Below are 12,676 nucleotides of genomic sequence, written 5' to 3' on the forward strand. Positions count from 1 at the left end.
TCTTAATTTTCATGTGTATTTCATTGGTAGAAATTAAATAGTATTGTGTTCCATTAAGAATATATTTTATGACAATTAAGCTAATTGTAGTAATGATTATCTGCTAAACAGTTTTAACATAAAAAATGGATATTGACAATTACTAACTTTGCTTAGCTTCTTATAAAAAACTTAATTATAGGGAAGCTGTCTCTTGTAGCAAAAAGCTGTGAATGATTTAGAATGCTTTTTTAATGTTTGAACCTGATAATGAAAATGAATAATCAGTGCAGTTATGTAACAAAAAAATTTAAGTGCAAATTGCACCCTTTAGATTATAAAATGAAATATAAGCGAAATAAATAAATGAAATAAAAATGAAAGGTCTGATTATTGTTGTTGTTCATTTACTTTAATTCCTAAACTACCTTTCAGTTCTATAGTAGGATGGAACATAATCATTGTTTGCTCTTTAGTACATACATATATGAAAATCAGAAAGAATTTTGCATTTAGTCCTTCCTGAATACGATTGCAACCCTAAAATTACCTCTACTGAGTTTTGTTAGGAATTCTTATTCCTGATCTCATGTTTGTTTGTTTATTTGTTTATAAAACTCTTTTAATATGTCAGGTACCTTGTCTTTTGTCAGTTCCTTTTTCTTCTTCAAATTACCATAATCTCATATCTGTACCTATCCTAATTTAAAATACTTTTGGTTTATTCATCATTTGCTTTTTATTCATCTCTTCCTTTTATTTTAAGAAGTTTCCATTCTTCTATATATATTTCTTAAAACCAAGAACATTCTCATTTTCTCTGCTGTCCTATGTGTTTGGAATATACTACCATGATTATTGAAATGTCTTTGTTAATTTTGGTTAAATCAAAAGTTCTACTAGAAGTCTTTTTGCTTATAATTTTTATGGCTTTGTCTTTTATTGTTTCTCTTCAGATAGGTATTCAGATATTCTCTCTTTCTCTTTCTCTCTCTCTCTCTCACACACACACACACACTTATTTTTCCTTTTTTCCTATATATTGTAAATCTCCAAGAAAAAAGTTATTGCTCTTATATATTGTTGAAAATAATTTTGATTATTTATTCAATTCTTAAATTTTTCTTCTTACATTGTTTACTGTAGGTTTCTTCAAATATATGTCATTCTGATTCCCCCAATTCTACTGAAGGATGTCTAAACTCAACAATGTTACAATTTGCTGAGGTAAACTCCTTATAATGACCCTTCTTTTGTTAAGTGATAGAGAAACAGTTTATAATTATTGAAAAATATTTCCTTAATGTAATACAATTTAATCCCAGGAGAGCAGTGGTGAAATTTGTTACTACCGGTTCTGTGGGTGTGGCTTGGTGTCGGGTAATGTGACTGGGTGGGCGTGGCCAACTTTTTAAAAAAAATTATAAAAGCATTTTTTTCTACAACCTCTTCGACCAAAGAGATTGTAAAAAAATGCTTTTAAAAGGCTCTGACGATCCCAGCTGAGTTGTCTGATCATCAAAGGCTTTTGTTTTCTTTTAAAAGCATTTTTTTTGCCTTTAAAAGAAAAAAAATCCTCTGACGATCAGTCAACTCAGCTGGGATCGTCAGAGCCTTTTAAAATCATTTTTTTACAACCTCTTCGGCCAAAGAAAAATGCTTTTAAAAGTAAAAAAAAACACCTGATTATCGCACGGCTCAGCTGGGCATGGGGGGTGCAGGGATTTTTGCTACCGGTTCTCCGAACCACCCGCCACCATTGCTACCGGATCAAGTGATCCGGTCCGAACCGGGAGCATTTCACCCCTGCATGAGAGCCTTGGTTATCATGCAATTATTACTTCTTGTAAATAAACTAATATTGGATTCAGACTGAAAAAACTATTTTTTTCAAAAATCTTTTTAACCCCACCTTTATATTACTTGACTTATTATTAATAATAACCCAAGATAGTGATCATATCCAATACTCCTTTCTCCTCCTATTTTCTCTACAAAAATACTCCTGTGAAATGAGTAAGGATGAGAAAGAATGAGTGGCCTTAAGTCACCCAGCCAGTTTTCCATGCTTAAGGTAAAACTAGAACTCAACTGATTTCTAGTCCAGTACCTTAAAATCATTCTATTGCTTTTAAACATTTAATATGCAAGATGAGATGCATAATTTCATTCAGCTGTTTAAGACTATTTTTAGTATTCCCTATTTGCCTATTTATAATATTGGTTTTTTGGTAAGATTTTCATTGTGAAATTATGTCAATTTCTTTTTTTAAAAAATGCTATTTATATTCCTTATATGCTCATATACATGCCACACAGTCACTTTTGGTGAGATGGGCAGCTTTATATATTTGATTAATAAATAAATAATGCTCAATTTTATTGTGGTCATAAATATCATTTGTGTTATGTGTCATTTGAAAAATAGTTGATAAAGGATAACCTAAAGGTAATTTTGAAAAAATATCTTTCCATCAGATTTCTTCAAATTTGTCAAAGGGAACTGTTCCTGAAAATCCAAAAGAAAGTGATGAATCAGCTTTACTTCAGTTCTCAGAGGTATAGAAATACTATTTTTTTAAAGGAGATGAAATAACTCTCAATTTTTATAAAAATAACATGTAGCTGTTGTTTTAAATTTTGTTGTATATGGTTTTAATCCCAATTACATATTGGATAGTTACACACTGCTCAAATGGAGGGTTGGATTGGCAATGTAAGAAAAGAATGCATATAATGTGCAGAACAATCTTCAAAGTAAGGGTATTTCACATATTGATTCTAGCACTGATTTGAATACAGGTAGTCCTTATTTAGCAACCACATTTGAGACCAGCACCTCGGTCATTAAGTGAAACCACAACTTTTCTTATCATCTTACATCAGCTTTCCTTTGTTTTAAAGACCCACAAATGTTGTAAATGCTAGGATTAGACGTTAATTACTTTTTCAATATCCTTGTAACTGCAAATGGTCAGTTACAAATAAGGCTGTCACTAAATATGGACTACAGTATTATCTTTTGATTTGTGTAAATTACTTACCTGATGTAATAAATTCAAGTAATATGTTGAAATGTAGTTCCATCTCCTTGAAGTTACTGAGAAATATTGTAGTATTATACTTGTAGTATATACATATACAATATCCACTAGTTATGGATTTTGTATATGTTTAATAATTCATAAATAACCAAAACAGTACTCAGTATTCTAAATATCAGTAAGAAATAAGCTTTAATTCTTTTTCTATATCAGTCTTTTCCCTACCTTATTATTTATTGCACATTTTTTTATTTTCATACTTAACTCATTTTAAGATGAAAAAATTCTAATTGCATTAATTCATTCTTTCTCATTTAATAGTATGCATAATAATTATTACAATTGATCAAATTTATTGTTGCATCTTGGGTTCAATTTTGAAATGAAAAGATGTGCCTGACCACTAGATTGTGAAGCTATCAATTTTTGTATAAGGAAAAATAAAAGTTTACTTCCCACAATCATCTGTTTCTTTTTAGAATGTCAAAGATGGAAAAAAAGAAAGCATAGTTGGTTGTTTGACTTATGAAACCAGGGATCGATTGTAGAATAGATAATAAATTGCTCATTTGTAAATTTCCAGTTAAGCTAAAGTAGTAGTCAACCAGTTTCCACACTATGGTCTTGTGTATCTAACTATCATTTTTAAAGAGAGAATCAAAATTACTTTGAAATCCTGAAACTTACTAATAAGAAGTAGCTCTTCTTTCACAGAAGAACTGTAAAAAAATGAGACCTTGTTAAGGATGAATGTGAAAAGGCACCACCTGTAGAATCTTGGAATCTACAGTAAAATTGTGACTTTTAGGATAACTGTGGCAGAACACAGTTATGCTAGCACTGCCAGAATAAAATATCCTAAAAGGAATACGTTTTCCGTGTATGTGTTAGTTTTCTCTTAAAGGACTTAATTCTTTCCTGCTTATTTTAAAATATTTATATCTTCACTTCCAGTTGAAGGGTCCTGAGCCAATCAAGCACTATAGAAAATCAGCACTCTTCCAGTTGGCTGAGGTAATTTTGTTTTATTAATGTTATGATCTTTGGAAAAAGAAGAACCAGAAGTATACTCCAAAGGGTACAGTTGAGAATTGTATATGGATATGTAAGTACAGATCACCCCAATTATTAATGTGATGTAACTTATTTTTAGAACACAAATCAATTTTATATCAAATCAGTGAATGTTAAATCTGCTTGTAAAATGCTTTTACAGATAGTAAGAGAAGACATATATTAATAGTTTCAGCAAAAGTTTTTCTCATCTGTCTTTTCTATAATATATGAAAGGTAGATAGATATACAGAAACTTCAAAACATCGATCATCACTTTCAAGCATACACCACTTCTTAAATGGTATAGAAAAAATGGGTTCCAGTGATGTTACATTGTTTTGCAAGTTTTGCAACCCCAACCTCTAAACAGAATCCCAGTCCCATAAGTCCCAAAAGTTCCAATAAAACTTTCATGTTTCTAGAAATCTGGAACTGAAAATAATATTCTAGTTCTGAAAAGATGATTGAATTTATATACAGTTCTGTAATGAAAAAAATGCAAGTACAATTCTTTAAATATTAATTCACTGTATATTAAGCAAGACATATTAGGAATTTGATTAGGAATAGAATGTCAATTTAATTATACTCATGGGAGTTTCTCTAAAGGACCACACAGGGGTACAGAGAGTCTTATAATACTTTAATTTTTCTATATATTTCCATCCTTGTAATTATTATTCTTAGGTTCAGCTCTCTGGATCTGTTTTCAAAGATTCATCTGGAGTACATGAGGAAAGATGATGAGCTGTATAAAAAAATATAAGTCAGGGAAAATATTGTGTAGTCCTTTCAGTCCCTTTGAATGGAGAATCTAAGGTCATAGTTCAGCTACATTTTTGCTACAAAACTTTCTTTGTTTGAATTTTGATCAACGCCCAGATATCTTGTGTAGAGTACAAAATGAATCTATATATATTGTTCCTTCCTTTCAATAAAGCAAAAATTATTTAGGACTGTTTAACAAAAAAACAGGAAAGATCTGGAGCTAGAGTTCAGTGTTGGACCATTGATGAAATATTCATTTATTCTATGTGTTTTAAAACCATCATAGCCTGCTCTTTTCACATTCAGCAACTTATTTTGATATTTGTGCAGAATATATCATAATATTTGCACCTTCATCATATTTCTCTTATTTAGTAGATATAGAATTATTTTTTTCCATTTATTTGTAAAGTGATCAAAAAGCTGATCTGGACTCTTGATTAGTCTGGCATAAAGCCATTTTGCACTTTCCAAATTTTGTTCCCTGTCATTTGTTTTTCTCTTTGCATCAAAATTCTTCAGATACCTTTCATAAATAACAATAATAATTTTCCTCCAATAATCAGAAATAGATGCAATCTTCACTGGTTAAACAACAAACCATCAAAACTCTATCAACAAACCACATCTGTATTTTATTATTTCTTTAGTATACTGTCTATATCTGCAGCCATACTATTTTTTACTGTTTCACAGTGTTTATGAATTCATTTATGTATTTTTCTAGCATTTTGTAGAATTAATTTCAATCACTTTTTCAACATACCATTCTGTGAGAAGATGGGAGTTTTAATATACAACTAAATAAATAAATATCTATATTATTTCCACATAAATTTCTAAAATATTCTTTTCTACATTTTCTAACTTTTCTAACCCTTCATTTTTTCCAAAAACATTTTATTTGCATCAAAATTCTTTGTTCAATGCCCTGATGTCTTTGCAACTATATTTTCATCTATATCTATGTTGTACAACATATTCCAACTTTGTTCTAGAGCGTTCTTATATGCTGTTTTCTTCACCCATACTAAGAATCCTTGTCTTCTGTGGCACTTTGTAACATAATTCTTTTCATTCTGTCCCAAGTAGTTCCCATATTATCTTCTTTCTCATTCCTTCTTTTACAAGATTAGCCTTTCTTTAATATTTTTCCATATAGGCCAGCATTTTCTATCCTTGCAATTCTGTTTTCACTCGAAGTTTCTTTTTTTTTTTTTCATCATATTCATTTTTTCCCAAAAGCCAGCTAGAATTCAGAATCTTTCATCAGCCTTGCATCCCTCCCTATTTTTTTCAGCTTTCAACAATCACTCATATTTTCAGATAAATTCATTTGCCATGTTTGCACGTCAATAGACCATGTCTTAAGCCAGGTATTTTAAATAAACATATAACTTTTCCTTAGCAAATAAATTCTATTCACTATTCTTTTTCATACTTGAGCCTCCAAATCACTTCCCCTATACTTTTATTTTTATTCTCACTCATCAGTTTATATAACCTTACAGAATATTTCCCTTACGATATATTAATTCAGAATGTTGCACAATAGTTAAATAAAATATCTCAAAAATACAGAGTCAATAAGTCAAGTACACTTCCCCTGCCATTTCAAACCTAATTAATTTTCACTGTTAGAATTAGGTCTGTTGCATTCCAATGGCTATAACATCATGGTTTAAACACTGTTCTGTTCTCAGAAAAGTCATTTTTGTCCTTTAAATGGAAGGAGGAAAGAAGATGATAAATGCAAATAGCTGATGCTCTTGGAATTCAAGTGCATGACTTCATTGCATCTATTTTATGTGTACATAAAATTTAAATGAACTACCATAAAAATAAAAAATGGTTGCAATTTCCAGTTGTGTAGTTAAGTAACTTTTAAATTTAAATTTCCTTTGTAGTGGTATAATTCATTAATTCTTGCTATCAAAACTGAATTGAAATTGAACCTAGTTGATGGAATACTTTTTATTTTTATGTAACTCCAGTATTCCAAATATTGCTGTCAAATTTGAAGCTTCCATAGACATTCAGTGTTCACCTTGAACTTGCAATTTTATTAGTGACTTTGTGATATTATCTGCTTCAACACCTCACTTTCTTTATTTCTACTTAGATCTCATCAAGTACATCCCATTCAGGTCCTTCTGAATTAACGAAACAGTGTGGGACATCAGCATTGTTTCAGTTGGCAGAGGTAGTATTAAAATCCTGTGGCTTAATTACTACTGGTACATTTGGGAAATAGAAGCTGAATGATGCTGGTTGCCAAAGTCTAGGAAATAGAGCTATAGTACAGACATAATTAGCATTGTTGTTTATAGAAGCCTAAATTACTGTTCATGCCAAGAATCTAGATTTACCTTGTCTAACCATTAGGCATTTTGTCTCTGTAGTATCAGGAAGTTACAAACAGCTAGCTCCAAGAAGCAGTAGCCTATTGAGGTAGACCATAATTGTAAAGTGCATGCAATAGTTCTCTTAAATAGTTTTAAACATTTCATATCTTTAAAGGAAGAAGTTCATATAACGATGCATGAATAAGTTGTATCGCTCATTACTAGAGATTTATGGTCCTTGACCAGTTGCAAACCATAAAAGTGAAATCATGGAAACTATTTCTCATTCAGAGAGTGTGTATCTTTTTCCCAGTATGCCCCAAAGCAGTTTGCCAAGGGCACAATACCCTCTTAGCTCTCTTGCTTCCACATATGAGTGTCTTAAAGCTGTATCCAGCTACATGATCTCTACCTTACCTTACCATTCTCAAGCCTGTCAGTGTCTCAGAGGTAGTCATTAATCAAGAATAAATTACTTTCTGAAGATACCTTCTTAGTGTTTAAACTATATACCTTGTCCTCTGTCATTGTCTTTCTTTCACAGTTGGTGATTTATAGCTCTCAATAAAGATAGCAAACAATAGGGGTAAATTATTATTTTTTATGTTGAATTAATTCCCTCAAATGTACATTTCATGATTTGGTCAGAAAGGGAAAAGAAAATAATTGTAAAGAACCTTCTTTGAGTGTTGCAATGTAAGATTTTAGGCACAGTCAAACGTGAACATAACTCTATAATTCATTGAAATTTCATATGTCTGTTTTGGTACATGGCACATATCTATATATTTGCACTGAGAACCAGCCAAGTGGCAATAAATTATTATTATTTTTCAGACAACATGTATAATATACTGTTACTATTGTTTTCATGTGTGCAACTTTTAAAAACAAAAATTAAAGAAAAAGCAGCTTCAGAAACGGTATTCTAAGTTTCCAGGGGAAGACAAACAAATAACAGCATGAATTCTAACGCATTTTGAGTAATACATTGTACAAACATTTGAATGTATATAAAACATGTAAGCTATCATTCTTTTCTTTTTGAAACATCTTGAGACTAGGATGTTTCCAAGTCTAAATTGATTTTGTGTCCAGAGGGTTCAGTTTTTGTCAATGTTAATGAAACAAACACTATTAAGTACATGTCTGTAGTATCACATTCCTTACAAATTATACAATAGCAATTGCCTCTGTGTGTAAATTCTATGCATTCAATTTGCAATAAAATACCACATTTTGTAATAAAATATTGACAAGCAGGCTAAAGCCTATGCAAGAAATTTATTACATATATACAGTATTCACATACACATTGTGTTCTTCTTAAGAAAAAGCTTATTATGCAAAACACAAACATAATATAATAATAATAAAATCAAACTATTTAAAGACATGAGATAAAAAGGAAACATAACTAAAATAAATACCAGTCACTTTATTTCTCCATGCAGGTAGTCTTTGTCTTACAACGGTTCATTTAGTGACCATTCAAAGTTACAACAGCGCTGAAAAAAGTTACCTATGACCATTTTTCATACTTATGACCATTACAGCATTCCTCACAGTTACATGATCAAAATTTGGAAGCTTGGCAACTGACTCATATTTATGAGGGTTGCAGTATCACAGGGTCATGTGATCACCTTTTGTGACTTTCTAACAGGCAAAGTCAATGGGCAAGCCAGATTCACTTAACCATCATTTATTAATTTAACAACTGCTGTGATTCACTTAACAACTGTGGCAAGAAAGGTTACAAAATGCAACAAAACAGATGTTTTGCTTACCAATTGGGCTCAATTGTGGTTGTAAATTAAGGACTACCTGTACTTTCTAGCCTTACAAATTGCATGAGCTACCAACCTTTTGCTATTTAAATTTCTTTATCAATTCCAGCTTTCTGATCCCATCCTCTGGAGCCATTCATTCTTTATATATTTGATTCTCCTTCATTCTGTCCACATGATCAAACAAAGATAATATATTGATACTGTCAGTTATGCTTTGTATTCACTCCCCCTTTTTTAATGCCCTTAAAGAAAAACACTATTTTTTTGGCATCCATATATAGCCTGTTATCATTCATTTCATTCACTTCAAAACTTTGTCCTTGATAAATTAATTAATAAATTAATTTTAGCTCAGTATTCATCATTGGGTCAAATATGCAGCAATGTAAGGTAGTATGCCAGAAATGAAACCAGAGCCTAGTTTTAAATCAAGCATACTCAGTTGACTCAGCCTTCCATCCTCCCAAGGTCTGTAAAATGAGGACCCAGATTGTTGGGGGCAATATGCTGACTATGTAAACTGCTTAGACAGGGCTGTAAAGCACTGTGAAGCGGTATATAAGTCTAAATTCTACTACTGTTGCTGTACTCATGTTATTCTATGGAGGACAGAATCTATACAGAGACAGAATCTCACAAGTCAGCATAATCCTTTTTACATCCCACCAACTTTGAGGCAAATGCAGCATGCTGACAAATTCAAACTGCAAGAAATTTATTAAATTAAGAATTTTATGCTTTTATAAAACCTTTTTTAATATGAAACGCTATCACTGCCATTTTAATAGCTTTACACCAATAATTATACCCTTTATATTTTCTTCTTTGGTTGTTGTTGTTTTAATAGCAACAATTTTGTAGATAAAACTGAATCTAAAACTGACATATTGCATCAGTTCCTGAGGTATAGCTGAAGTTAAAAGGTACTATGCAAGTTCTCTAGAGCTAATGAAACTAGATTTGAATGTTTTTTTGAGAACTCGTATAGTTTAATTGAAATTGAAATAAGCAGCGTTTTCCCCATGCCTTTCAATGATTTCACTACCAGGTTGTTACGGTAAGATTACATAATTGAATGTAATTTGTTTACCATTGTAGACAGTTAATGTATTAGTCTAATACATGCTTGTTCCAAAGTATTTGTTTACTATTTATATATTTCCAGCTTTCAAAGAGTTCAGTGCAGTCACGGTGAAGACACAAAAAGTGTTTTTGTTAGATGTATCTTCCATGGTATGTAGTATAGGAAATATAGAATGCACTGCTACTAAAATGAGTATACCAATGCTAGAGTAATCTGTATAACTGTTATGCAATCTTTAACATTCCATAATAAAGGAGAATTAATATTGGAATTTGTTTCAGATGTGTCTTGCATCAGAGGAAGTAAAAGTGAGAGAACCTGGGAAGGCAAAACCTGAAACAGCCAGGACTGTCAAAACACTGGAAGCATCTGAACAGATGAAAGTGGCAGATTCAGAGAAAGCAAAAGTAAAAACAGAAAAATCTCAGAAAATAAAGGGACAAGAACATGAAAAGACAAAGACTGGAGTTTTCGAAGAGGTAACAAGGTGTATACATATTTCAGATCCAGCTTTGAACAGCATTACATTAGTTGGACATGACAGTGCAACAGCAAAAGATCCTGCATGCTGTTCCCATGAGCTGACATCAGTAGCTGACATCAGCACTTTAGGATTAAACAAACCAGAAAAACTGAAGAAGAAAAAGAAGAAAAATAAAGTGGACCGACAAGGACTTGAGAAATGTACTCCTAAAAAGACTTGCAAAAAAAGGCAGTCTTCCGAATCAGATATTGAGAGTGTCATTTATACTATTGAAGCAGTTGCAAAAGGGGACTGGGGGACAGAGAGACTTACAGAAATGTCCCATAAGAAAATTCGCGTTTCTTCTGCAGTGAAGGGCAATATTTTGGACACAAAGTCACCAAAGAAGAAAGTAAAGTCAAAAGAAAAAAGAGCACTGAAAGAAAAATGTTTAGAGACCACCAAAGAATCAAAGCCTCCTGATTTTTTTAGCATTAAAGATGACAAGGATGTACCATGTGAAGTATCTGAAAACGCAACATCAGATATTCTAACTCCAACAGAGGATACACTATCACAGAGTTTACCAGATCAAGTAAAAATTGAGGACAGTGACTGTAATAAAAAGGCAGAAATTTGTGGCTCAAGAAAATCTGAAAGAGCTTGCAAAGGTGCACTATACAAAACTCTGGTGTCAGAAGGCATGCTTACATCTCTGCGTTCCAATGTTGATAGAGGTATTTAGCTTTTAATATGTCCATCTCAAAATTTTAAAACCCACAAAATTATAATGTGTTTTTATGTTTCATTATTCAAAGTAAATTGAATATAATTCCTTCTAATTTTTGACAATTCTGATTTCAGTGAGCTTATTTCTAGAATATGTGTCAGTGATAATAGCAAATGGCTGCATATCTTCTCTCCATGTTTTAACTTACTTATTTATAATACTTTTAACATGCCATGTGGTTCAACGGCTTTTTCCAGATGGGAGAGGCTAGTAAGTTCAAACTAAGACATATCAAACAAATGATAAGCCATATTTTCCAAATATTCCAAATATTCAATCACCTTGGTGATACTTAAAGCCTAATTTCAAGAATTGGTATTTTAGGTGCATTGTTGTACACTATAGGTCTGTAACTTTTACAGCAGCATCCAAAGTCATTTTATGTCATTGATAATATTGGGCAGTCTATCCTAACCTTCCCCACATACTTTGAAATTCTGTTAGAATGTAGCTAACCTTCATACCATAATGAATAATTGGTACTTCAGAGGACCGTTCTTAATTCACATACCAAATCCTCCTTCCACATTTCTACATCTTAATTATAAAACGTTCTTTCATATAACAACTGTATCTCCCCCCACCCCCAAAAAAATCTGCTATTATACATTTGCCATTATATAAATGATTTCTCATTTAGGCTGAACATTGTACTAATAAAAAAACAACCCAGCATCCACAACCATTGTACTAGATTTATGGAACATATGTAAAAATTTTGTAAGAATGCATTTATTCATTGTTTACAATTCTAGCTCACTTTTTTTACTGTGGATTCATAGGATTCCAAGGTAGTTTTTCACCTAGAGATTAATCAGCTCTTAGCTTCAAGCAAACTGGAATCTGAATAAATCCTGCTGACCATTGGCTATGACAGGAAAATATTTTTGTATCCAATTATAAACAGCACTAGTTTATCATTTTCAGTACATAGAGAGGAGAGTGTCTATGTTAATACTCAATTTCCCTTTGTATATTTGTTTATGTGAGTCTCTTTGGAGTTCTTAGGAATATGTGCAGGGGTTTTTTAAACATACATTTCCATTTTTAGCCTTAAGGATAGTAGATATCTGGTTGCTTCGTAAAACTTCATATGAAGGCTGTAAAATGCTAACAGTATGAATTATTAAACAATGATTGCTATTGATATATTTGTTATTTTAAGCAGATTATTTTCCTCTTTCATTCCTTAGTTTTAGGTTCATATTTACTAATTAGCATTACATTATGCTATGTATATCAATTCATGGGGACTTGCTCAGAAATTGCCATATTAAATGATGATATAATGCTTTTGTGAGTCCTAGGATAGTCTCTGATAAATACCTAGTGAGATGAATCAGTCATCCTACTT

At 31.6% G+C, this 12,676-nt stretch overlaps 1 protein-coding gene across 16 annotated transcripts in view; it reads left to right on the top strand.

Moving 5' to 3' along the window:
• The window catches only part of BBX (BBX high mobility group box domain containing), a 150,224-nt gene that overhangs the window by 123,234 nt on the left and 14,314 nt on the right, over nucleotides 1-12,676 (top strand). For 15 of the 16 annotated variants that reach the window (XR_009155329.1, XM_058185038.1, XM_058185035.1 and 12 more), the window contains 5 exons: nucleotides 1,126-1,206; nucleotides 2,458-2,538; nucleotides 3,978-4,037; nucleotides 6,970-7,050; nucleotides 10,351-11,269. Coding sequence is in view for 15 of the 16 variants with exons in the window: in XM_058185038.1 (XP_058041021.1) it covers nucleotides 1,126-1,206; nucleotides 2,458-2,538; nucleotides 3,978-4,037; nucleotides 6,970-7,050; nucleotides 10,351-11,269 (1,222 nt within the window). In the remaining variant the exon portion in view is untranslated. The remainder of the gene's footprint in view (nucleotides 1-1,125; nucleotides 1,207-2,457; nucleotides 2,539-3,977; nucleotides 4,038-6,969; nucleotides 7,051-10,350; nucleotides 11,270-12,676) is intronic. The other variant, XM_058185031.1, reaches the window with a different exon arrangement.

This window comes from Ahaetulla prasina, chromosome 5 (assembly GCF_028640845.1).
Source record: "Ahaetulla prasina isolate Xishuangbanna chromosome 5, ASM2864084v1, whole genome shotgun sequence".
In the NCBI taxonomy this organism is placed as follows: Eukaryota; Metazoa; Chordata; class Lepidosauria; order Squamata; family Colubridae; genus Ahaetulla; species Ahaetulla prasina.